General features: G+C 41.8%; 1 protein-coding gene across 1 annotated transcript; it reads right to left on the bottom strand.

Moving 5' to 3' along the window:
• Positions 1-72: 72 nt before the first annotated feature.
• On the bottom strand, positions 73-25,850 carry stk10 (serine/threonine kinase 10). Its single transcript, XM_057359505.1, has 19 exons — positions 25,200-25,850; positions 19,240-19,404; positions 16,521-16,569; positions 16,285-16,434; positions 14,785-14,857; positions 14,496-14,690; positions 14,219-14,300; positions 9,653-9,787; positions 6,920-7,423; positions 5,083-5,204; positions 3,930-4,053; positions 3,470-3,649; positions 3,259-3,351; positions 3,042-3,171; positions 2,574-2,698; positions 2,007-2,195; positions 1,714-1,839; positions 1,509-1,622; positions 73-1,385 (listed from the first exon to the last, which is right to left on the bottom strand). Exons 1-19 carry the CDS (start codon positions 25,353-25,355, stop codon positions 1,245-1,247), a joined length of 2,853 nt encoding a protein of 950 aa, XP_057215488.1. The 5' UTR covers positions 25,356-25,850; the 3' UTR covers positions 73-1,244.
• Between the last annotated feature and the right edge of the window lie 1,087 nt (positions 25,851-26,937).

Genomic DNA, 26,937 nt, shown 5'->3' with positions numbered 1-26,937 from the left:
AGTGCCTCCAGTGTTTGTCCAGCAAGACCCACACAACAATCCAGTGCTACAGATTCAAACAGAAGTCTCAAGGCGATTAATAAACATCTTATTTATTAAATATACTCTTATAGAACAACATGGAGATACATTCACACTAAACCTTTGGTTACACCAAGTTACAAGACTCAATGGAATGCTGAAAACGGAAGACAAAATCAACATTTCTACCAAGACATTTGAAGGGAACTAGAGAGAGTTTCTCGTACCAAACGGTTTCTCGGACACGCTTGTGGAAATCTTTCAACTGTTGGAGAATGGATACTGTTCCTAAAATAACACAACGGGTAAGACCTGAACACAATGTTTCAAGGAGGAACACAACATATTGCACTTTGGTTAGGTGACAGTGCTTTGAACATGTGAACATTAAAAAAAAAAGTTAAAACATAATTCCATTTAAAGCATAAACAAACGTCTCTCGAGTCTTGAACTTTGGCATGTGTGCAGGTGTGATCTCATCTCATCCAGTGTGCTGCCGCACTTACAGTATATGACTACAACTCACATTGTGACTCGACGTCGCAGAATAAAACTGGCAAACTAGTTGCTGTCTGTGTGTAAAATCATTTGAGAGAAAGTAAAATAACTTCATGTACCAATTAAAACCAACACTGCTATCTTGTAGAAAATAACGTCCGCAGCAATTCAGACAACTAAAATGTAAAATCTGTTTTTAGCATTTGAACATTTGTACAAGGTTGAAATTGGTCATTACATTTTGTTATAAAAGTAAAGTGATATTAAATGATTATTGAAAAAAAATATATATATATATATAAGAATATGGGTTTGTACAATATATTTGGCAATGCAAATTTGACCCCAACATACATTTTGAAGAACAGTAACTTGAACTAAGGCAAGAAGACTTTCTCTCTTGGATCTTAAGTGAAGCATAAATGAACTCTAAAGCCTTCATGAATTATTCGTGAGCACAACTTACCCTTTATAAACAAATGAGCCAAATACCAGAATTGAAGTTAGTCAAATAAATGATGAGATGTTTAAATGTGCTGCTCAATATGGCTAAACCTGTGATGGATGTGTCAGTAGATTCACAACATGAGCGGATTTTCTTCTCAATGCTTTAAACTGCATTACAGCCTCATGAAAGAAAAAGAGGAGAGTCTCTAACAGGTTAGTCACAGGTTGGGCGGGGGGATGGGATGTGAGAGAGTGGGCAGGTGGGTGGATGCAGTGGTTCATGTGTTGGAGGAATCAGGGTACGGAAGGAACTTGGTGAGTTTGGTTGGTGAGCAGAGGATCTGAGCCTCTGGTTCCTCACCCATCCTGAAGAAAAGCTCCTGTTCTCTTTTCTTCTGGTTCAGTTCATCCTCCAGAACCTGTGAGCAGATACGAGACGTCATACTGAATGGAGTCTAGTGTACTGGTGTGATATCACTCATTTACTGCAAACAACTGGAAAAACACTTGAGCAACATTGTGATGTCATGGATCATTCAGACCTTCTTGCGGCTCTTCAGCTGATCTCTCCAGTCCTTCATCTGATGGTTGTGCTGTTCGTCCAGAGACTTCAGCCGCTGCGTCTCGTTCTCGATCAGCAGGTGACACTTCTCATTCTGCGCGCACACACACACTCACATCAGATCATCAGGCCTGTAAAAAAAAACCTCCCACCTCCACCCAGCACGACACGCCCCCTCCTCTCACCTGCAGCTGCTGCAGTTCTCTGACGTTCCCGTCGCACTGGCCAATCATCTCTCTCATCTGATTGTCATGTTTCTGCTGCTGGTGCAGTCGCTCGGCCTTCTGACGCTTCTCCTCCAGCCTGGAGAACTGAAGAAAGACGGATGAGAAGAACACCAGGTCTGTGAATATAACAACATTCTGCAGACAATCCTACTTCTTCATGAGCTCGCATTTTTCTATACTATTATTTATCTCTACTGCTTGGTACACATAAAGTGAAAGAAATGTCAATCGAGTTGTGCAGGAGATTCCACCTGTTTGATCTTCTCGCGGTCTTCTGCCGAACTGCCGCTGGAGTTGATCCTCAGGCTCTTCTTGAACATGGCCATGCGTGTTTTTCCCTCGCCGCGCTGGATCTTGGGCAGTCGGCTCTTCTCCTGCTGTTGTCTGGCCTTCAGGAGCTCAATCATACGCTGGTTATAACAGTGCATCTGTTCCTGCTCCTGAAACACAGACATCACAACCCAACAGCATATCAGGTCTTCTCAACCTTTTTTGACTTCCAGGTCCCCCCCGCTCACAAAATCTCTACCTACTAAAATATTTCAGAGCTTGATATTAACGGGACAAGTGTTTATTCGTTATAAAAATGGACAAATAATAAGAAATATCTTGGTTTTTAATCGTTTTAAAATATGTAGAGTTTGGTTGAAGAGACACCTCATTCAAGGGCTCCAAACGTGTCCACACATCCGTCATCATGGAACGGTTAACATTTCATCACTCAAAACAAAGGACTTTTTTTTCAAGATGCCACAACGTCGGTCGTCAAAAGTGCATCACACAGTTTGAATGATACGCTAACGTCACAGGCCTCAGACCTTCTCGTGCTTCTTGAGGAGCTGATGTCTCTGAAGAAAGTACTGATCCTTCAGCTGCTGTTTGAGGAGCTGGTGTCGCTCATGAAGACACTTCTCCTCAAGATCCCAGATGGTGGCTTCTTGATCTGACACACACACACAAACAGTCCAGAGTTCACGCTACAGCACGGTTTCAGCAAACAGCACTTTTCAGATCAGATCGGACTCAATCCCAAAAACCCCTTAGCTCTGTATACTGTGGTAGGCGATATGAGACCAGTTTTATTGCACTTACGCTTTTTGTTGTTCCAATTGCTTCCATTGTTTACCTCGTTTGTAAGTCGCTTTGGATAAAATGAACTTTCTCGCATCGTTTTTTCCAAACGTGCAAAACCAAATCAGGTTGGGTACTCGTTCAATTAGACATCAATTCGGCTTCGCACTTACGACACATGTCAATTTAAAACTGATCCTCCTCCTCACGTGTACCTCTGATCAGATGCTGTTTCTTGTTGAGACACGAGCGCTCCGTCTCCAAGATCTCTTGATTATTTTCAGCAATGATTCTCTTTAGAGTCGAGTCCAGATATTCTTTCTGATCCGCCAGGAACTTCTCCTCCTGTACACAGAGAGTCAGAAACGAGAAAACAGAATCAGCGTCCGTCACCGTTCACGCACACAAACAGGATGATGAAGACGTACACACCTCAGTTTGTTTCATCTGGAGGAAATTGTTCATTTTGATCTTCTTACTGTCTTTTCTTTGACTCCTGGGCAGTTTCTCCAGCTCTTGTTTCACCTGAGAAAGCACAAAGCAAATCGAAACGCATTTCTGCACCGCAAAATCACAGCTGCCACACAATTCATTTCAAAGCTTGTGCCTGATATTTGCTCGAGTTTCGGTTTAATGCGATCACCTCTTTCTTCTTGTGTTTCATCTGGTCGAGGAATTTGTTGTAAGCTCTCTCCTGCTCCAGTCGGATGCGTTTGCCTTCATCGCGCACTCGTACGGTGTGATCCATCTCCATCTTCTCAATGCTCTGTTTCTGCTGTTTCTCCAGATTCTCCAGCTCGGTGTCATAAAACTTCTTCTTGGCCTGTGACACATACAGTACAGCTTGTAAACGGACATCTTGATTTCTTTCAGCTGAATGACACAATAGAGGTTTAGCACATCAATACTTTTTAATATCAGCGCGCGTGTTGCACAGGATCATGAGAGCGAATGGAAAACTGTGCTGTGACGTCATACACGGATCGCTCCAAGTCAAACACACGTACAGTACAGCATTAGCAAATGTTTGTCCCGTAAAAATCGTGAAGATTTATTCAAGCAGGATGAAGTCACCTACGTCATAGGGTGTGCGTGAGACTCACGTTCATCTCCTGGTCAAATCTTCTCTGCATCTGATCTCGCTGATCTTTGAGCTTGAAGTTGAGCAGCGCTTGAGCTCGCTGTTGTTCTTTCTGCAGCAGACGCAGCTCTCGCAGCTCCTGACGCCTGCGCACACATCATCTGAGGTTTCAGTCACGTCTTCACCACAAACACTACTGTAACACACCACTACATGACTTCTGCTCAGATCTGGAAAAGGGAGTTTGATCCTGACATTATAGGATTCTATACATCTCAAATCTCTTCAGTGTCATGTAGCGCATTTCAGCCTTGAGGTCTTTGCACACTGAGTCCGAAATTTTCGTATGCGTTTTTTCGTATTTGGCTCTGGTTTGTACGGTGTCTCTGAATTGTTATAAAAGGCCACTCAAAGTGCTTGCTACGTATGCGAAAAAAATTGAACCCGGTCCAAATTTTTTTATGACGGACGAAAATATCGGAGGCAGTGTGTAAATGTGATTGACACAACGTGAGGTCATATTCATTTTTTAACGTGCGGACATTTCGGACTCAATGTGCAATGGGATTTAGAGCGACTGAAGTCGTCCAGAAAGAGCTGAAGATGTGAAGAATGTGTGGAATGCAGAAGTGATGTGACGCAGAGGCGGTTCACACCCCGCAATCATTCATTCATGACACAAACCAGAGGAATGTCCCACAAACTCAGTTTCACAATGAATGCATCCCGAGATCTGAAGATCTATACTAGGACTGATTTTACAGCTCTATATTGATGATATTATCATTGTCCCGACGGACACTCTTACCTGTGTTCATGTATTCCGGCAATAAGAATCATCACAAATACCGTAAATCATAAAGAAGTATGACCGGTGAAGAGACGTGGATGTGAAATGTGTCAAAGAAGATCATTCAACATTACGCTTGGTTTTCTAGTGCAAACCTGATTTTGGGGTGAAATGTGGACATGGAGGTGTGTTGATTTGTGTGAAGTCCCCCCCCACACACACACACACACACACATGCACGCACACGCGCGTGTAAGGCTGATGTCACACCACTAGATGGCAGAAGGGTTTGATTTTCTCTATGTGACGGAACAGAACTGAGCTCTTTCACAACAGCGGTCAAGTCCGAAGCACCTGAAGTGTAAATCTCCACTGAGAGACTTGCCTGAGAAATCTCATCTCCTCGTCCTTCTTCTCATCATCACTGATGACTTTAGATGTGGTGACGCTCACCTCAACACCATCAAACAAGAATTTACGAGTGCGTTTCAGCGTCTTCCTGTAGTCCTGGTGAGAAAAGAGACAGGTGATAAATGAACCATAAACACACAGGGTGGGATGGGTGAAAACCGTGCTGTGAGAGAGAGAGGGGGGCCGGGGGTCATGAACAGGAAGTGGTGAGATTGATCGTCTGACAGGAAGTGCCAGCCGTGTTTCTCAAGAGACGTGAGAGTGAACTTCCCCTCACGCAAACATGCCAGTCACATTTCTCACAAGAAGAGTTCGCCTCATCTTCCGTCACAGAACATGATTGATGTACTGCACAGCATGACTGACATGAGGAATGTCTTTCGGAACACTCGTCTCGTCTCAACATGAACATCGCTCAACTCTGTGTGTCATATAACACCTTTGTGTTCGACTCAGCTGAGTAAACATTTACACATCCTCCCTAAAAACACAACGAGCTTGTGTGCGATCACTCCTACAGCTCGCAGTACACGCTGAGGAAGTCATTCTCACTCGCTCTTACCCGTCAGTCAACCAGTTGTTCATCTCTCACAGAAGCTCAGGCTGGGACGGAGTGAAAGTGCTGCTGGGATACATCACACATGAGTCTCTCATGCACAATGAACACAACAGTGAATGACTGACAGACAAAAGAGCCTTTGACGGAATACTGCGGAAAATCTGACCGAGCGTCAGAGACGAGCTGCTCGACACGTGAACATGAATGTTTCTCTGTCAAGAGGAAACCCCTTTCACACTTCGTTTTACTCTTCGGTTCTTGTTATTGATGCCAAAAACAGAAGTGCTTCCATGTTTTGTTGACACAATTCTAGTGAAATCTACACAGCGATAGAGTGCGGTAGCAGTCACTGAACATCTGACAGTTTATTATATGATGATGTGTGGAGAGACACACACGCGCGCACACACACACACACACACACACCCTGTTGCTGTATGAGGTCAGTGTAGCGCTCCTCTCACTCCTTCATAAACAGAGCTCTGTTCTCCTGTGGAGCTGACGCCCGCTTAGTCAACAAATGTCATAAATAATTCCTATTACCAACGATAAATCATTACCGGAAGCACATCTGTTTGTTCTTCATTTCTTTACATCAGAGGAGTTTTGGAGTCTGCTGACAGAAGAAGAAAACCACATTAAGAAACCCTCGACTAATGTCTCCAGCTGTGTTGTTAAAGGGAAGAGTTACAGTCACAGTCGATGTCAAGCTAAAAGCACCGGTGACGTGCTGAGACATTCCAGATGCTTTACTGTATCCAGCCTACATAGACAGCTGTCCTCTAAGGGAGCATCTCTTCTGAAACTGATCTGAACAAACAACACTCCTCATGTAAAGCAACGGAGACTACATCTGACTACACTTCTCCGAGCTCAGCGCAGTGCATTGTGGGATTGACACCTGTGTGCTGTATGTGATCTGAGCTAACACAGAGTTCAGACCGCTGTAGACACTCCTGCACCTGACGTCCAACAGCTCAGCACTTCAATTCCTCACCAGGTGATCTGCTTTCACACGCTTGGCTTTAGCGGTGGAGCTTCATTGGGGCTATTTTCAAACACTTTTCGACAATTCCCATCAGTAGAATTTATACCCGTTAGACACCTCGCAAACAAATTTCAGTTGCCTACATGGAGTGCAAGTTTCACTCGGTTGTTTAGCAGAGCAGGGTACTACTTGTGAGGTGGAGATGAGGACGTGATGTAGGTTTAACCAGACACACTGATGACGTTCACACACACACACACGTACCCGTACAGAGAGGCTGCCGCCGTCCTTGTTGCCCGACATGTCACCAGACAGGTCCAGAATCAAAGCATCCACATCATTCCTGACAGAAGATGACCTGTCGCTGGCGCCAGAAGCGTGACGGGTGGGCTCCAGGGCTCGAGCGGGCTTTACGACGTCTGGAGATTTCAGCGATGTCACCGGCGGTTGCTCTGTGCTTTCTGATGAACACCCTGAACCCGACGGTTCGTGTGTTCTCAGAGGTGAAAGGTCACAGCTCTCGGGACTCTTGGGCTCTTCGTCAGAAGTGGGTGTCGTTTTTCCATCCTCGATGCCGGAGTCAGAGCTGGAGGTCTTCCCTGACGCCTCGCTCTCGGGTTTGTCCTGATCTTCCTCGCTCACGTCGTCCTCTGGCTCTTTACCCAGGGTTTCGCTGGACACGGGGGTCTTGGGCTTGTCCTCGGCTTCAGCGAGGTCATGTGAACGGTCCCCGTCTAAACTGATTTCAGATGGGTCTTTACATGGAGCCTAAAAACACACAGAGACGTTTTGCAACCACAGAATGAAGCAGTGTCCAGCGTACGTACATGCTTAAAAAAGCAAGAATCCCATCATGCACCTCATGATTATAGTTTTGACAGAGGTGATAGACCTGAAGAGAGGTTGTGTGCTGTATTATGTGTTGATGAGGAGTTATTTTAAGAAGCACTGGCACCATCGTGCCGCGTCATTCACTCTGTAATAGAAGGCAAACCTAGAATAGATGTGGGTGGAGACGCATGAGCACTTACAGTCACAGGAAGTGACATCACAATCACATTGTGTTGTGTGTTGTGTGGGTCACATCTGCGTTTCCTTCCACAATGCTACATTATTACAGTACACATAGGCCCGGTTTACAGACAAAGCTTGGATTAATCTAGCACTATGCCAATATTTAAGTGGCTTTCATTAAAACGCCTGAGATAAAAACATTACTGCTGTGACAAAACAATGGCAATGACATGTCTTAAGATATTTTCAGACTCGACGTTCATTTTAGTCTGGAACTAGTCTTAAGCTGTGTCTGTGAAAGCAGGCAATCCTGTATACAGCATGCTAGTGTTGAAGCCCATCCAGGTGTCGTCTCTTCAGCTATCATTACTTCATTTGGATTTTTCTTTCTGAATAACTACTGTCTGGATTTTGATTAGTCAGCACAGCTGTTGTTCTTTCACAATGCACTCCACTGCAAACAATGACGTTCTTCCAAAGCATGTTTCTCTTTTTATAGTTCTAAACGTTCTGAAAGGACCCATCGGATGAAAGTCACATTTTTCTGTGTTTAAGTGCTATAATCAAGTCCCAGAAAACGTGAAAAATAAGAACCCAGTAAGTTTGTTTTGGTGTGCCTTTCCCTGCAAGCATATGAGAAATCCAGCCGTTCAGATTTCGCTCCGATTGTGACGTCCAAAGTGGATTTTATTATAATGTTACCGCCCCTTAATCTACACAGTTCCACCCACCGCACTCCGCCATTGTTGTTTTCACAAGCGACAGCGGTGTACTCCATGGCTAAAGTTTGTGGACAACATGCAATGTAGTCACTGCACAGAGTCCAAACCTAGGAAGAGACAGGAGTGGATTTATTTTATTTTTAGTGGAAATCCATCAGAAACCATAAGTAAAAACCTGCTTGTTTGCGCGAATCACTTCAAACCGGAGTGCTTTATCAACCTGGGACAGTACAAGCAGGATTAGCTTCAAAGTTGTTCCTCAAGAGGGATCGAGACCGACTGAACGAGACAAAACTGCCGATGTAAGTAATATTTATCAACAGTCTGAATTGACGTAAATGTACCATATATATAGGAGGATAACGTTAGCATATGATAGCGAAGGGAGCAAAGTCAGTCACGGGCTAAATAGAACATTCAAAGCCAGTGTTAAACTTACTGTATATTTACTGTATGTTATTTGGCAAATGGGCACTTGGAGTTTAGCCGTGGATTTCAGGCAAACAAACAAAGTGAGCGCATTAGCTGTGACTTATTTTTTAGTCTCCGGACAAATGATTTGAGACGTTTAAGACGAAACTAACAGCAGAGGAATTCAGGAAATATCATTTAGCTAAACCGTTGCCATGGCAGTACTACACGTGTGTTGTGTTGACACGCCGGACAGAAGGGGGTGGGGTTCGCTGTAACTCATTATCATTTAAAGAGACATGCACCAAAACGGGTTGCTGTGAGCAAAGATGTTTTTGACGAGGCAAGAAAGGTTTTGTTTACACAGCCATTGAGTGTTTTTAAGCAAAATATGTTCCAGACATTTCATGAAGACCCTAAAAAATCATAACAACTTGTTGAAAGTGCTCGTCTGAGGAGACCTTTAAATCAAAATACATTTATTTGACAAGAAAAGTGAGCGAAGATGTTTAGTCTTGATTTATGAAAGGAAATATAACAATTAGGGAAGTTTTAAAACAATGTTTTTCTAAAAAAGCACAAAGATCTGCTAGTGGTGTGAGAAAAATACACTTGAACTGAGTAAGAACCTGACTCACCCCATTGGCAGATGTTTGCTTTTTAAAAACATTGTTATATTTCCATTTGGTAAAACAAGCCTAAATGTGAAATACTGTATACATGTCACTGGATGTTTTCTATGGAACAGTGTGTTCATGTCATGACTTGAAGCGGTCTCATCATCATCATCATCATCATCATCATCATCATCACAGTCAAGTTTGAGACGAGCGAGAGAGTCAAACCGTACAGACGAGAGATCCGCCGGATCATCATCTTCTCCTTCTTCATTCTCGTTCTCGATCTCCTCTCTCACCTCGGCTTTAGCTTCAGCCACCAGCTCTCTCAGAGGACGGTTAGTCTTCACCGAGCTCACGAAGGGATGCTGAGCACACAACAAACACATGATTACACATCACAGCACAACACATATCATCAGCTCCAGTGAGTTCAGACGTCATCTGCCTCCGTCAAAACCTGAGAGCAACTCATCCAACTGATCCACAGCTTCAGTTCTAAAGACCTCCGCCAACAAAACCTTCATTCTTTCAAACAGACATCCTGTAGACTTCAATCTATTACATCATTCTCCTCAATGCCTGAACGGGATTGGTCAAGCTTCATATTCTGCGATTGGGATCAAATATAATGAAGTGACTACTGCGGGTCATGAGCTCATCTGAGTTTGTGTGAGGTTACAGAATAAAAGTGCCATGTTGAGAGAGAGAGAGCAGCTGTGTGATGGAGAGAAGCGCTGCTCTCATGTATTATTTGGCTGACAGACACACATGAAGCAGCTGCTGAGCGAGACATCCACTACAGCTCAATGACTCTCACTGCTAACACAACATCACGGGCTTCACTCGACTTCATTACAGCCGTGCTGCCAGAACCAAGTGAACAGCAGCAGGACAATAACATGAGACGGTGTGATGCTAAACCTGCCGATGGGCTTTTTAAAGAATCATTACTCCCATCAAACGCCACGTGTGCATTAGATCAATCAGACTGACACACGTTCACCAGCTTTTAAACGTACAAACATAAAACATCAGTAAATGGAAATTGTATGCAACAACACTACCCTACACCTGATATACTTATTCAATGCTAATAAACACACCCTTTGGATGCTTCCCAATTCACACCACAAAACTGTGCAGAAAACCACAGACATTCTGTGTTGAGAAGGTCACATGACACCATCTTCAGCTTTACACAGACCAAAACTTCTGGTTTTCATCAAAGACTACACATCTCATATATTCATACACATGGTCCTCTCAATTTATAAGAATAATCACAGCAGCACCGTGTTGTTCTTGACATTCACTGAATCTGTCCTTTTCTCTAAGAGGACCTAAATGAGGATGATGAGGAGTGTGACATCACATGAGTCTGATGTTGTGGTCACTCGTCATGATATTCATGCACATGCTACAGAACACTCTTTCCCTCAGTTCTCAAGCAATACTTTGATATATTCCACTCAGTTGTGGACAGTATGTGTCTGCTCACTGGAGTCACATTGTTACGCACCATAAAAATAGGCCACAATATACTACAATATACAGAAATGTCCTTAAAATAAAGGAAAATGTACCGGTCATTTTCTGCCAGTACTTTATCTGATTTTTTGACAGTGTAGCTTTGCTGTTCATGTCTGTCAATCATCAATAAATAATCACAACTTAATAATACATTTGGCACTTAAAATAATGCATATCATCATCAATGTAATGAGAAAGTAAGAAGTGAGCCGCAGATGCTGAAGTGCAACACAAAGCTTCTGTTGTGTACACGTGTGTCTATCACAGGCAATGAAAAATTCATAAACATATACGACTGAACGTATGATATGAACTGGGGGAGGTGGAACAGGTTTGCTTGTTTCCAACACCTGGAAATTCACTCCACTGTCTTTTCCTTGCAGCATCTCCTCATTCGATTACCATGCAATCACCATCACTTATGCATCAAAAATACATTGTGTTGTCATCTATCGCCCTCCAGGTCAACTGGGAAACTTCTTAGAAGAGCTTGACACGCTGCTGTCCTCTATCCCTGAAAACATCCACATAGACAAACCACAAGCAGCCGACCTCTTCGCTCTCCTCTCCTCAATTAACAGGGCCGACACCCCTCCCACCCACAGAGGAGGACAACAGCTAGATCTTGTTCCGACTCGTAACTGCACCATTAATAATATTCTAGTTACCCCCCTACATGTCTCTGACCATTTCTTTATACAGTTCCCTGTAACACTCCCTGTAATCTCACCAATCCCACCTAACCCTGTTTTCTTCCGTCGCAATCTTCATTCCCTCTCTCCCACTTGCTTTTCATCAATGGTGTCTTCCTCCCTACCCACCACAACCCTTTACTCATCTCTCAAGGCTGAGGAAGCTACTGATCGTCTCTGAACAACCTTAACATCCTGTCTTGACAGTGTCGGCCCTCTTACCTCTAGGCCTGCACGTGCCACACCCTCTTGCCCCTGGCTTTCTGAGACTCTTCGCGACCATAGGACCAAGCTAAGGACTGCGGAGAGGAAGTGGCGCAAGTCTAGAGACCCTTCAGATCTCTCCAAGTATCAACATCATCTTAAGTCCTTCACTACTGATATATCTGCAGCCAAAACCAAGTACCTTCAAAACAAAATCCAAACTGCATCTAACCCGTGTCAACCTTCTCCTCTCTTCTCTGTCCCCCTCCACCTCCCGCCAATACCAAGTGGAGACCATCAGCAGGCAATTCTCTGCTCAATGCATCCCTGATCTCTCTCTTACCCCTTGCTATCCTCAACTCCCTTCTTTCTCTCCCCTCTCGGAGACTGATGTCTTCAAAATTCTCCTTTCCACCCGGCCTACTACCTGTCCCCTCGATCCGATCCCTTCCCACCTCCTACGGGCTATCTCTCCCACTCACACATTATTAACACCTCCATCACCACTGGCACTGTCCCCACCTCATTTAAACAAGCCCTGGGGTAACACCTTTACTCAAGAAACCAACACTCGACCCCTCAGTGATCCGCAACTACAGACCAATCTCACCTGCCTTTCCTTTCCAAGGCCCTCGAAAGGGTAGTATTTAACCAACTCTCCCACCCATCAATTGAACACCACCTTGCCATTCAGCTCAGATCCTCAACTATAACACCCACCAAGTCTGCGAGGAACCTGAGGGTGATGTTCGACGACCAGTTGAAATTCACCTCCCACATCGCAGCAACTACTCGAACTTACAGGTATGTGCTCTACAACATCATGAAAATCAGGCCGTTCCTGTCAGAGCATGCCTCTCAGCTGCTAGTCCAAGCTCTGGTCATATCAAGACTGGACTACTGCAATTCTCTACTGGCCGGCCTTTCCAACCAATGCAGTCAAGCCATTGCAAATGATCCAGAATGCAGCTGCACGTCTAGTTTTCAATCAGCCTAAAAGAACCCATGTAACACCCCTCCTGATTTCACTTCACTGGCTGCCAGTTACCGCCTGCATCAAGTTTAAATCTCTGACACTGGCCTTCAGAACGATAACGGCAAATTCACACATCTACCTTAACTCACTGCTCCAGGTCTATATCCCCTCCCGTCATCTTCGGTCTGAAAATGAGCGACACCTGGTTGTTCCATCACAGCGAGGCACCAAATCAAATGCAAAAACCTTTACTCATTCGGTTCCCCTGTGGTGAAATGAACTACCAGCCTCCATCCGAACTGCAGCATCCTTCACAAGTTTCAAAAAACAGCTCAAAACATACCTCTTCCGCATTTATTTGACTAACCAATAACAGTCTGTCTGTCTAAAAAATGTGCTGTTCTCTCCTTTGCTTACTCCAGCTTTAATGCTCCTAGTAGCATGGCCTTGTAAACTAACAGTACTGTTTAGTGTGCTGACAAAATGTTTATATACTCTACTACTCCTACTTTTGGATAAAAGCGTCTGCCAAATAAATAACTGTAACTGAACAGATGAATCAGACTCACTTTCATTTGCATTCACATCAATAAACAGGGCATTCTGTCTACATTGATGGAATCAGTGTGAATACAAACCCACACAAACATCCTCACACTGAAGCATTTTACTACCATGTCAGGAGCGCATGCAAGAATCTGGCCAAAATCAACTGTGATGTCAGTAGTGCTGTCACAACATCACACTTTCACTACACAATCATCACGGCCATAACCATTTTTCCTATTATAATACAAATGTGTGTGTGTGCGTGAGAGCGAGGGTTATCAGACAGAGACAGACATGAAGAGGTAAAGTTACTTTATATTCAGCAGATGTCATGCAGGACACACACACACTCACTCACTCACTCACTCACCCAAACTCCCTGGACTTCCTGTAGATTGAAACACCACACACACTTCTCATGATAATGAGATTCAGCACCGGGGTTTGTGGGTTTTGTTTCTAGTAGACAGACTGTATGTCTGTTGACTTAAATGGCTCATATCAGTCAGATTCCCAGTCACACTTTTATCTTAATGATTATCTCTCGTTCTCAAAAAACATCAGTCAACATGTTGTTTGATTTACTTGCAGAGCATGTATGAATTAGTTTGACTCTTTGTGAATATTTGGCTGGCCTGCTCTTTCTGAGGTCAGCTCTGTGGTCGAGTAGATCATGGCGAGATATCCAAGAGCAAGAATGACAATTGTTTGAAGTCTTGTAGAAGAGGAAGTAGTGAGGGCTGTGATGAGAAGCTCGGGGGTTTCTGAGGGCGTGCCCTGTACACATAGTGCTCAATACAGCGAGAAGAGGAATGAAAGTGTGTGTATGTGTGAGATTCTCTTACTTCGAGAAGCTGAGAAGCCGTCGGCCTTGTCTCAGGGTTTTTATCCAAAGCGGTTTTCAGGAAATCCTTAAATTTCATTGACCTAAAACACACAAAACCCTTCAACATTTACCCAACAAGAGTTCATCTACATCTAAGTGACCGAGTCAGATTGTGAAATTTTATTTATTTATTTATTTATTGGGATAAACCCCTTGAGATGAAACATCTCGTTTAAAATGATGAGATATCTGAGAGAAGAGAACGGTAAACACTCCAGCGGGTCTCTGTGTCTTACCACTTGGTGGGCTGCTCCAGGGTGGGCGGCTCAGCCTTGGCAATTTTGAGCAGAACTCTCATGGGGTTGAGCTCGTGGTGCGGCGGCTCGATCTGAGCCAGCTCGATCAGTGTGATGCCCAGAGACCAGACGTCTGCTTTGTAGTCGTACGGCGCGTCCTTCATCGTCTCACACATCACAACCTCAGGAGCCATCCTGAACACACACACACAACACATGATCACAAACATCACACACACACAGAAGATATTCTGCTGATAATAGAGTGCATGAGTTAAACAGCACGCACCAGTACGGAGTCCCAATGAAAGAGTCTCGTCTCTGGATAGTTTTGGTGTTTTTTGCAGAAACGCCAAAATCAGCTGCAATAAAACAGCACACGATGAGATGTTAGATTAGGTGAAGTGTAAACGTTTTTTTACCAACAATGCTGCACTGTAGATAAAGATTTGAGCGTGTGTGGCTTTGTGTGCCACAGCAGTTCCAAACATTCACACACACATTTGAATCCAAACAGACGTATAACAGTGAGGAAACCAATAAAGCCATTCATCTAACACAGCTGATAACGTGACGAGTGCTTTATAACATTTCAACTGCTTTTAGAAACAATAGGCTTACCTGTTGAAGAACAGAGAACATTTGATTTAAGTAAGAGCTAATGTCCAGGCAGCCGGTTGTTATGTCAGAAATAATCCCCTTCAGTGTGATCAGGATGTGAAGCGGAGGGTCTTGTGTCACACAAAAGGGGTTTATTGTACATTATGGCGCTTATTACACGACTACTTGCCACACGAGAAACAAACTGGACATGAAATGTGAATTGGAAATATTTTATGAGCTCATTTTTACCGAACGCAGACCTTCCGCGAGGAAAAGACGTTTAGTTTCGGTTTTAAAGAAACGACGTTCATATATGCTATTAAAAGACATATTTATAACTCATTTTGTGTAATATTAAACTGCCCCTCTCAAAATGATTTGCAGCATCCAAGTCACAGGGTGTTATTAGTTTTGAGAGGTTGCTATTTGAAAAGAACCACCCTTGGAACTGGCCAATCAGAATCAAGCATTCAAATGAGCCGTGTAATAAACAAGAATAAATATTTATCACGTTCCTGTCACGTGTTCCCTGAAAATACACATCGGATCAGTTCTCTTGAATATAACGATCTTCATGATTAGAGCTGTGCTCCATCATCCCTGAGACGTGTGTGTGTGTTTGTTGAGCTGGTGTTTCTCACACAGTTCTTGTGTCACCTGACATTCTCAAGCTCCATTAACTGACACTCAATGACACGCACAGCACCATTTTATCCGGTGAGAGGAATGAAATAACACCAGTCACAATCTGCACTCCATACACTTTAAAGCCTGAGTCTTCCTGTACCTGTGTGTGTGTGTGTGTGTGTGTGTGTGTGTGTGTGTTATGAGGTTGTGAGAGAGTTGAACAGAATGAGTAAGAGACCTTTTCAAGCACAAGACATCAGACTTTCAGTTCAGTTATCAGATCAGATATAAAACCTCCACATGAACATGACAGCATCAGTGTCATGTTACACTCAGACATCTGTCCTTCATCAATAACACAATCCCAACATACCCAGATACTTAAATACAACTAAAAAATCTCATTTATAATCTTTAAAAACTGAAAAGATAAAGCTCCTGTTAATGTGTTGCAGTGACAGTAGATGGACAGACGAGTTTAAAGTGCTTCTCATACAGTATAACGACGCTACAGGTCAATATAAAACATCACGTGTCGTACTGTGTGTCACGCACGCACCGAGTTTAATGTCTCCATCCAGCATGAGGAGAATGTTCCCGGCCTTCAGGTCTCTGTGAATGATCTTCATGCTGTGAAGATACTGAAGAGCCTCCAACATCTGTTTACAGACCACCTGAATCTGAGCTTCCTCAAGAGGACGATCCAACTCTACACACAAACAACACAAACACTCACAAAACACATCTGAACTCTGAGTGATGTTTGCAACACTTGAAGGTTTCATATCAGCTTACCTAACATCGTGGCGTCCACCGCTCCTCCAGCACAAAACTCGATCATGATCTGTGGGAGCACAACATCAAGGTCACAAACATCACTTTGGTTTCTGACAGTCAGTACATTTGATGTGATTTCATTTCAAGGTCAAGATGATTCAAGGGAGGGTCATGACCGACCAATCAGAATGAAGTATTCCAGAGAGTGGTGTAATAATACACAAGAGTAACGGAAATAGAGATCCTGTATATATCTGTGAGTGAGGTGAGGTCACAACACACAGAAAGAGACATGACACACTCCTGGTGACAACATGAAAACCAGAGGTTTAAAGGCGGGGTGTCCGATTTCTCTTGTTGATGTTCAAATCACCAAAACAGACACACCCCTACCACCATCTGTCGCTTTGTCAGCGCTCGGCTAATGTCCGTCCTGTGCACCTTACTGCTGATTGGCTACAAGGTCGTTTTGGTACTCGGCCTGACTCGGTTGTCTAAAGCATGACTGGGAAATCGGTTACCCCGCCTTTAATGTTTCTAAAGCTGAAAAACAGATTTATCATTTCAGGTGTGTTGTTTGGACATGAGATGGAGAAAATCAAAGTTGACATAAAACCCCAAACATGTCTCCAGATTCAGACTTCCTCTGAGATAAGTGAACAGTAGTGTGTTCGTGTATTAATGATGCGAGTGTGATAAGATCACAGACTGCTGAGCTGAAGAAGTGTGATGATGATGATGATGATGATAATCTTCACTGCAGAATCACTGACAGAAAACCTGAACCTTCACATCATTGTGCGTGTATGAAGAGTGAAGGGTTTATATCTGACATCACATGAAACACACGCACGCACACACAGACCGAGACCAGCAGGAATGTCCAGAAAACTACAAGAATGTGTGAAGATGATCATCTGGCTGTCAATCAAAGTAACCTACTTTAAGATGCGTGTGTGTGTGTGTGTGTGTGTGTGTGTGTGCGCGGGGGTCATGAAAACACTTGATGGCATTTCCTCATCATCACATGTTTTTAAACCTGCTTGACCTGCTCTGCTCCATAAAACAACAACACTGAAGGAGGAGGTTTTCAGATGAATGATCTCACAGTACAGTGAGCGCAGAGAAACAATCATCTCCACACACATGTTCAGAATCATATCCTTCATGTCCTTCATTAGCCTAGTTTCCATCACCCTGCTTTCATGCGCATTTTGAAGTTTCGCATCAGATACGAGTGAAGGAAACGCCAAATTTCTAGGGATGCACCGAAATAAAAATTCTTGGCCGAAGCCGAATAAAAATGAAACACTTGGCCGAATACCAAACATGGCTTTTCGTATTTCTTCTTTTCATTTAGCCAATAAATAAAAAATTGAGCCCCTCCCTTCATGAATAGCCTATATTAGGCCTATGACTGACTGCTGAAAGAATGTGCTGCACTCTGTACCCCTACAACAAAACACTTCATTAAAAAGTGTCCTTCAACACTATAAACTAAACATATGAATAAACAAAACTGTTGGATTATTATAGGCTGCATTGCAAAATGATTTGAGAAAAAAAACATCCAATGCAAGCAATTCTGACTGATGCTGACTGACAACCATTTCAGTTCACGTCTCTCCTCCAAACTCCGCCCACAAAAACTGACTGTTATCTCAGAAGGTGCGCTCGTGGCTGGGACGCACAGAACATACTTTGAAAAAAAACGCTAGCTTTAGGTGTTTTTGCGAAAAACAGTTCATGCAAATAAAGGGAGATGGATTCGCATTTGTCAAACTTTGAAAAGATTCGCATTACGTTTGGATGGAAACCCGGCTAGTGAAACCAGAGGAACCAGTCCAAAACTACAGCTGGCACACATGACTGGAATACTCTGAATAACATCCACCTGAACAACCAGTCTGACAACAACACGGACATCATGAGATGATTATTACTGCGATTACCGTCCACATTCTGGAGAAACATATGTTCATGTTTTTCATGAAAGATTAGGAGGGCACATGAATGTAAAAAATAAATCAATAATAATAATAATACACCACCACACACACAAATCAATCAATCAATCAATCAATCATAATAGACACGCCAATATTCCACTCTAAGCAATGAACGCTTTATGCTGCACTCTTCTGAGTCTGTACTATATTCCTTCGGTCTTTCTCTTGAAATGTGTCGAGACGGTCTGATAACTTCTGACACACTGAAGTTAAGAAGAACAATCACTTGTGTTTGTGTCTGACAACAAGCGTTCAGTTATTTCCTCTCACAAACATTCTCTACTGAGCGTCTCTCATCAAGAGATTCTATAACCAGACACTCATCCACACCCTCATATAACACACACACACACACACACACACACACACACACACACACGTGTGCAAATCTAAAACATACGGCAATGTTTAAAATCACACACACAGATCTTGTGTTCAAGCAGGGATGGAAGTGGGGGGACAGAGTTCCAGATCAAAAGAAGATTCCCATCATTTCTCCATTAAATAGCCTCTATATACTATGTACATTATATGAGGTTTATTGACAGCAGATCACGGTCAGTGTGAAAACTGCTCATGTCAACTGAAACGACGACTGTTTTGATAATATCATTGGTTTGTCAGGAGGGTCAGCGGTGTTTTATATGTATGATGTGTTCTGGTCATATCTAAGAGAGAATTTGTGCTGTTGGAGATGAAACTGTTGGCTCTCTGCGTGTTAGTCTTACCGACAGTTTGTTGTCATAGAAGAAAGCATCCAGCAGTTTGACGATGTACGGATGGTTGCAGGATGCTAAGATGTCGATCTCCACCACGTAGTCGTCCAGCTCCTCCTCACTTTTGGTTTCGATCACTTTAGCCGCAGCCAGCACGCCCGTTTCTTTATTCCGAGCCTGAAAGACATGAGCGCTTTCAGTATGAGTCACTTCTGCTGTATACAATCCTCCTCATCATCATCATCATCAGCGATCCGCATTCACATTCACTTCTTCATTACAGTGAAATCATTCACATTACTGATGCACACACACACACACACACGTTGAGTGGACTTCACACAGTCATTATTCGACACTTTGATGACGGCTGAGGATGGCTTGTATGATGTAATGATGTTATATATCAGACATCAGGTTATTATAATGCACACTTGACTATAACAAGGAGTAACATCTCCCAACAGAATAAATCACACACATCTACTGTAAAAAAAAATACAAAATAAGAGTTTAATTTAATTCTGGATTTGATTTAAATCATACAATGAAAGTCAACAGGGTTCAATGTAGTTTAATAATCAACATTCTTCAAAAGATCTTCTTTTGTGTTCTGCTGAAGAAGGAAACTCATACAGGTTTGACATGACACATGATGAATAAATGAAGTCAGACTTCTCGCTTTGGGTGAACTACGACGACTTGAAGTCATGCTTGACTTAACAAACACTAACTAACAAATGTATAAACACATGGGAATAAAGCCCGGCGTAACACTGCCGTGACTGGAAACACATGGCCAGATGAGGAATGTGGCTAAAATAAAGACATATGATGGTGTTTGTTTGTGCAGAATGTTATTAAATAACATTGAGATACAGAAGGAGGTCAGCACAGAATAAGTGAAATACATCTGCAAGTTATTAAAGCAAAAAATCAATCGCTGTGAATCATGGGATTTCACCTTTCATCCCACAGATCTACAGTGAAGGATGAGTCTGCTCAGGTCTTTTGATCTGGGCCAGTATAAACCAGTAAAACCTTAGCAACCAGCACCCGGCCACACCACAAAGCGCTGAAAGCACACGCTAACAATAACATCATGACAGTGAAGACATTGAGCTGACATTTGACTGACAGTGTGATCTGCTCGCTCCTCACGAGCGGACATTAAGCTGGAAATCCACTTACACCTGAGCAGATTACAGCAGTGACACGAGAGTGACCTTTGACCTTTCAACACATCCATGAACACAGCCACACCTGAAGAAACACCATTCAACATGTTCTTCAGACTCTCAGATTGACACCAAGAGCACTTGCTGTTGGCCACGAGTCACTTCCTGTGTGCGCGGCGTGTGAGAGAGACTCGTCTCTGCTAAACAATATAAAGAAAACCTCACACACGTTTCTTTCCAAACCTTCACAAGACACACACATCTCTCTCATCTCCCACATGTGGCTCAATGGTCAAATTCATCATCGCTTTATCTTTAAAGTGGATGTCCAGTTTAACTGAAGAAGCTGAAGTGTGTGTACACAGGTGTTGTTTACTGGGCTGAAAGCTTTGTGAGAAGTTTAAATGTGTGTATGAATACTAGGGGTGTAACGATACACTCAGCTCAGGATTCGGTACATATCTCGATGCTGGGTTCACCATACCATACACATCACGGTATTTTGAACAAAATTAAAAATTCAAATAACATTTATTTTCTAAATATTTACAATTTCAGTAACTTATTTTGTTGCACATACAACTTCATAAAGAATTTGAACATTTTAAGGCTTAACTGAAATTAGAATTAAGATCAGTGTCAATTTTGACAGCAAATTTTGATTTAGTTGTAGTCATAGTCTTTTGTTTGTTTTGGATGTTTTAGTCATCCCAATTTATCATAGTTTGAGTCTATTTTTAGTCGACGAAATCTACATTAAATAAATCTACTACAATCTATCTGGATTAACTCATTTAATTGGTGTAATTAAATGTTCCATACAAAGATTGAACTGTTTCGACATAATTTACTTTATCTTGGAATTAAATTAAACCTGGTCATTAGCTTTATTTTTCAGAAAAGTTCAGTAACTACTGGATATGCATTGTTGTAACAGAGAATATTAGACCATGAACGACATGTACGGTCTCATTTTGACTCAATTGACTCGTTCGTTCAGTGAAGGGCGTGTTCATTCAGTACATTCAACCAATGAAACGCTCTGACAGAGCTCACGCTCAAGCGCTATTGGCTCGCTGCGCTGTCTTTGCTTGAGACCGTAATGAATGAGAAAAATCTTTCAGAAAGACACATTACATAACCTGTATTACATTTCTTCAATCATGCAGATCACATACTTGTTTTTAACATGTCATTCGATCTTTTAATATACAGTACAGCTAGGGTTAGGAATCGTTTCAATTTTATCGATTCCGATTCCAATTCTGATTCTGCTTATCGATTTCGATTCTTATCGATTCCCAGTTTCGATTCCACAGTTGAAGTAAAACATTTAGATATCAACCTGTATGGTCATTTAGCCTGCTTATTGACTTGTTTGCAATATATACAGTATATATATTTATGAGCACCGTTTTGTGTATATTTACACATAGAAACACACCTTTTCTGATTTATTACAATTTGTATTATCATAGTTGAACTACATCATGGTTAAACTGCAGTTACTATAATGCAACTATGGTTCATTTGTGATTCCTGTGCTTTAATGCAAATTCTATAGCTAAACTATGCTTACTATAGTAAAAAATATTGATAATTTTCATAAGGGCTTTTATTGAGATGTCAGCAGATCATGCAACGCATGTACTTTTCTGAAAATATGCACACAGGAATTGATAAGAGGAATTCAAATTTTAATCTCAAGTATCCGAATTCCTAGCCTTTCGATTCCGATTCCAAATTGGAATTGATTTTCGATACCCAACCCTAAGTACGACTCACTTCATCTCTGATCAGAACAGCGCTGGTTTCTTTTGACTTACTTTATGTTCATATCACGTTATGCAGCAGCTCACGTTAGCGGATAAATGAACATTGGCAATTAAACACGTTTGTGCTCCTTTGTAATGAGTTTTAGGGTGACTCGCCTGCAGTCACGCTTCAAGTTTGCTGTGTTTTAACGGCGATTGTGAAGGAAACTATGACGCTTTGTAAACCACTTGGAGACACAGATTGTGTCTTGTGCTTCCCCTTCTCACAGAGACTTCTCTCTCTACCGCATATAATAGAATAGAATTAAACATGTAAAATATCGCCATCTCTCTTCGATGCGCATCGTAACATTTTCGCATCGCGAAATATCGTAATACGAAGTATCGTTACACCCCTAATGAATACTAGTGAATTTTCATCTTTAATGTGCGTTTATGGACCTCCTTCTGTATTTCTTGCTATTTATCTTTATGAAAACAGTAGTAAATATTTACACAATGTCACAACATCAAAATAAAGTGATCCCGCTAAAGTCTGAATGTAACACAACACACTGTGGGGTTACCAACACAATACAATGTGTAACCATGTGCTTCTATCCATAATATGAACCTGAAACAATAGTCAAGCCATGAACTATTATACACTGTGTTCTGTATTCAAACCCTGAGCTGGGATCTTTCAGTTCTGTATTTACTCATGGTGTGGTGTGTCTGAACTCAGATCAGTGTGTGTGTGTGTGTGTGTGTGTTGGGTTCATCTCCACCCAGAGAGAAGACGCTCGCTCTTCTTATCATCATGAAACCAACAGCACTGAACACCAGAGATTAAAGGAAACACATGACCCCTGACACACACACACACACATGCGCACGCACACGCGCACACGCACACACACACACACACACACGTGTCTCATCAATAAATAACAGATCTTAACATTAACTAACAGCACAAAACTCCAAGAGTTCACCACCACATGGCCTGGCATCAGTCTATCCACGCACAAAACAAACTAAATGTGTATTTCTTCTGACCGTTATTAGATTCAATTACAATCAGGTAACATGGTCTCAAATTGGACTTATTTTGGTACATAATTCTTTGTTAAAAACACAAAAACTTTCAAAAATGTCCATCAGTCAAATGAATCTGATCTGGAGGAAGATTCAACATCAAATTTGTTGCGATTTCCAGAACTACATTTTGTATGAGAGTGTTTCTTTTCATGATCATAATGAAGATGTTAACAAGTGATGATGGGGTTGATGTGACATGTACTGTATCATCGTGACAATTACATTTTATGACATTTTCACGCAATTCTGTTTATTTAACCACAAACTGCCGACAGCACAACAAGCACCGCTTACGTTTTCACAGGCCTTTATTTCATAAAAACTTTTTCTCTAGAAGGTTTTTAGAGACCACGAAGCACATAAAGTGTGTGTATACTGAGAAAAACATCTTTGTCACTGCTGAGCTTTTGTTTTCGTGCTAACAGAGCCCTGACTGCTATTAAACAAAACTAAGGAATTGCTAAAAAACTAAGGAATTTTAGCCGCTATGCTCTCCAATATTTTTCAGCTGGTTTTAGCCAATCTTTGCCTTCTGTCCAGCAGTCTGTCTGACGTCCTGAAACGAAACACAGTCCTCCTCAGATATCCTCCCTCACCACCTATAGCACAACATCACAAATGTTTCCTTTGGGATTAAAGTGACCTGAACATCACATAAGATTCAGATGTAGTAATCTCATTGACCATCTGCTCGGAGTCGAGGTTGTAATTTAGTCCAGTCTTAGGGGTCAGATGGGTTAAAGTGACCTCACATGTCATGGGGTATTTAAACCCCGTCACAGATTGCGTTGTGGACAAAAGGACAAATTCAGCTCCAGCATTTCTCGCCGCCTACTGAAACTGCAGCGCATTCCATCATCTTCCTCCACACTACACAGCGACTGCATGCGAGCGGCCCCTGAGGGTCCCGGGACTGCCACCTCAATGAATGGAGTGTGTTAGTGAAGCACTTTAGGCAGTAAAGAGTGCATTACTTCATGTCACTAGCATACATACCATTACACATGTCAGTGCATGATATACTCACAACGTGACTTATACAGTCAAATATTCACATAGGGCTGTGCAATTAATCGAAAAGTCATCGTAATCGTCAATTTTGGCCTTCAACAACTACAAAAACGTAACAATCGAGGTAAAACGATGATTGTGTCGCATTCCATTTTGCAAGAATCCTCTTTCCTCGTGGTATAAATCCACAGCGCACTCCTTTCCTCACAGTGGTTCAGATGTGCTATTAATTAACATTTATTTTTCAGTTGAATTCAGTTTAAAAGACAAGCTTTTTTATTTTCCATGTTGTTTCAAAAGTTAGTGAGCGAGTAATCGTGTTAAATGATCGTGATCTCAATATTAGGCAAAATAACCGTGATGATTATGATTTTTGTCCTAATACAGCATCCTATATTCACACAAAATACACAAAAACTCTTGCTATACGTAAAGCAGAGTACAGCAACGACATTTGACCAATATCTCCAGTGCATTTTCAATAAACAGTGACTCCTCATAAAAAACAATCTCTGTGACAGTTCAAAGTGTGATCAACGGTGATGACGTGTGTTATACGTGTTTAGACGTTTTACACAAACCTTTATACAAGTGTATTTTCATGCATTTTCTTTTTTAAAAATGTGTTTTTATTATTTTCAGACAGAGCTCTTGTTATCATGCTTCCAAATGAAAAATGTAAAATCCTACTACGAGATTAAGTTAAACTCGTGAATATTAAGTAGGTGCGATGACGTCAGTCTAGACGCTGGACAAGGGTCTCTGCGAAGGCGTGGCTCATAAATATGAATGAGATCAGATGATTCGAAAGTGACCAAAGACGTCAGTGCGTCAACATTAATATTCACGAGGTAACTCTTCGCCGTAGTAAAACAGGATTAGGAGTTTTGCAGCTTGCTTAACAGGTTCATGAACATCTGCGTCTCACCTTATAAACTTTCCCGAAAGCGCCATCGCCCAATTCACCGATAATCTCCCACAGCTCGTGTGGGTTCACATCGCGATGAACGTGCTCGTACTGCTTCACTTTCTTCTTCTTGTCAGTAGGAAGCCGCAGGATCTTGTTGAATTTCGCAAAAGCCATTTTAAAACATCCAAACAGCAGCCTCGAGCTTCATCTAAAACCACATGACGTTCTGATCAACCAAGACGACTTCAAAAACTGAGGTGAAAAGTGTCCGCCACTCCACAGAAAGTAGACATCTTAAAATAACAAAATAAAAACTGAGATGATAAAACACTTGTTGCGCTCATCCGCGAGCGTGTGAAGCAGGTGTGTGACAGACACACATGGCTCTTATCACCTGTTCACCGCGACTGACGCCGCTGCTGCTGCTGCTGTGGGTTTAAGAGAAGCACAGAGCCACGCCCACTTCACTCACCCACAGCATCATGGGATCTGAAGTTTTTAAGCCATCTCGCGTCTTAAAAGTTTAGCGGCTACAATTACAAACACTCATTATCACGAATTGTCTGTATGAAATACTCATTTATATTCGTTCTGATATTAATGATTAAAAACAATCCAGTCAAATGCAGAAAACTGACCTGTACAGAGAAAAAGACAAACTTCAAAATAAACTGTTGCGCACAGCCTCCACCTAGCGGTTATGTGCAGTAAGGACAATGTATGTCACAATTGTTACTGTAATTAACAGAAGCTGAAACGTTTAAAAAAGTTACAAATAAAGGTAGATCAGAAATAAATTATAAACTGGCTAAAATCTTATTATTTAAGAAAATGTGTCTCTCCAATTAAATATTGAATTGATCTGAACTTTTGAATATAGTTTATACATATAGTTTGAAATATTTATATACAGAGCAAATTAATATACAGTGCTTGTTTATTTTTTTGCCTACATTTAATGAATGTAATTACAATATATCCATACTCCATCCTCTGTGTTCTTATGCATCCCAAGATCATAGGTGAAAACCAAGTGAAACACATAAACAACCTTTTAAATTTCGCGTCTCATTAAAATAAAACACATTCAATAAAAATGTACACTCAAAAAAATGAATTTTTCTACTTGTCGAGTTAATTCAACAATTTGTGAAAAAAATTGACCTGCATAAACCTGTATAAATTTCTTTGGTTGAACACAGAGAAAGATATTTGGAAGAATGCTTATGACCAAACAGTTCTTGGACTCCATTGACTACCATAGTAGGACAAAAGACAATGGTAGTCAAAAGTGCCCCAGATCTATTTGCTGTCCTACATTCTTCAAAATACCTTCTTTTGTGCTCAACGGAACAAAGAAATGAATAAAATATATTTTTCCTATGGTAGTCAATGGAGTCCAAGAACTGTTTGGTCATAAGCATTCTTCCAAATATCTTTCACTGTGTTCAACCAAACAAAGACATTTTTACAGATTTGGAACAACTAGAGAGTGAGTCATTCATGACTGCATGTTCATTTTTGGGTGAACTATCCCTTGTAGTGTTTGGTCATCCTGGGCATTTGAGAGCCTGTGTAGATGCTCTTAGTGACTTAGGATTGTGCATTTGTCTATTTGCTAAGAATCTGGGTGATAGCGCTTTTAAATTTGAAAAGCAGATTAGTTCTGTTGTAAAAGCCTGTTTTTATAATCTACGGGTGTTGGCTAAAGTCAAGCCTTATCTGCCAAGGAAGGAGTTTGAAAGAGTAATTCATG

Source organism: Triplophysa rosa, linkage group LG19 (genome assembly GCF_024868665.1).
Source record: "Triplophysa rosa linkage group LG19, Trosa_1v2, whole genome shotgun sequence".
In the NCBI taxonomy this organism is placed as follows: domain Eukaryota; kingdom Metazoa; phylum Chordata; class Actinopteri; order Cypriniformes; family Nemacheilidae; genus Triplophysa; species Triplophysa rosa.
This window is presented reverse-complemented; position numbering and strand designations above follow the sequence as displayed.

Coding starts and splice junctions, on each gene's coding strand:
- stk10 (XM_057359505.1), bottom strand. CDS start 25,355: ATGGCTTTTGCGAAATTCAACAAGATCCTGCGGCTTCCTACTGACAAG. Junction 14,858..16,284: donor GGATGGAGACATTAAACTCG/GTGCGTGCGTGA, acceptor GTTTTATTGCAG/CTGATTTTGGCGTTTCTGCA. Junction 3,352..3,469: donor TGAAACACAAGAAGAAAGAG/GTGATCGCATTA, acceptor GTGCTTTCTCAG/GTGAAACAAGAGCTGGAGAA.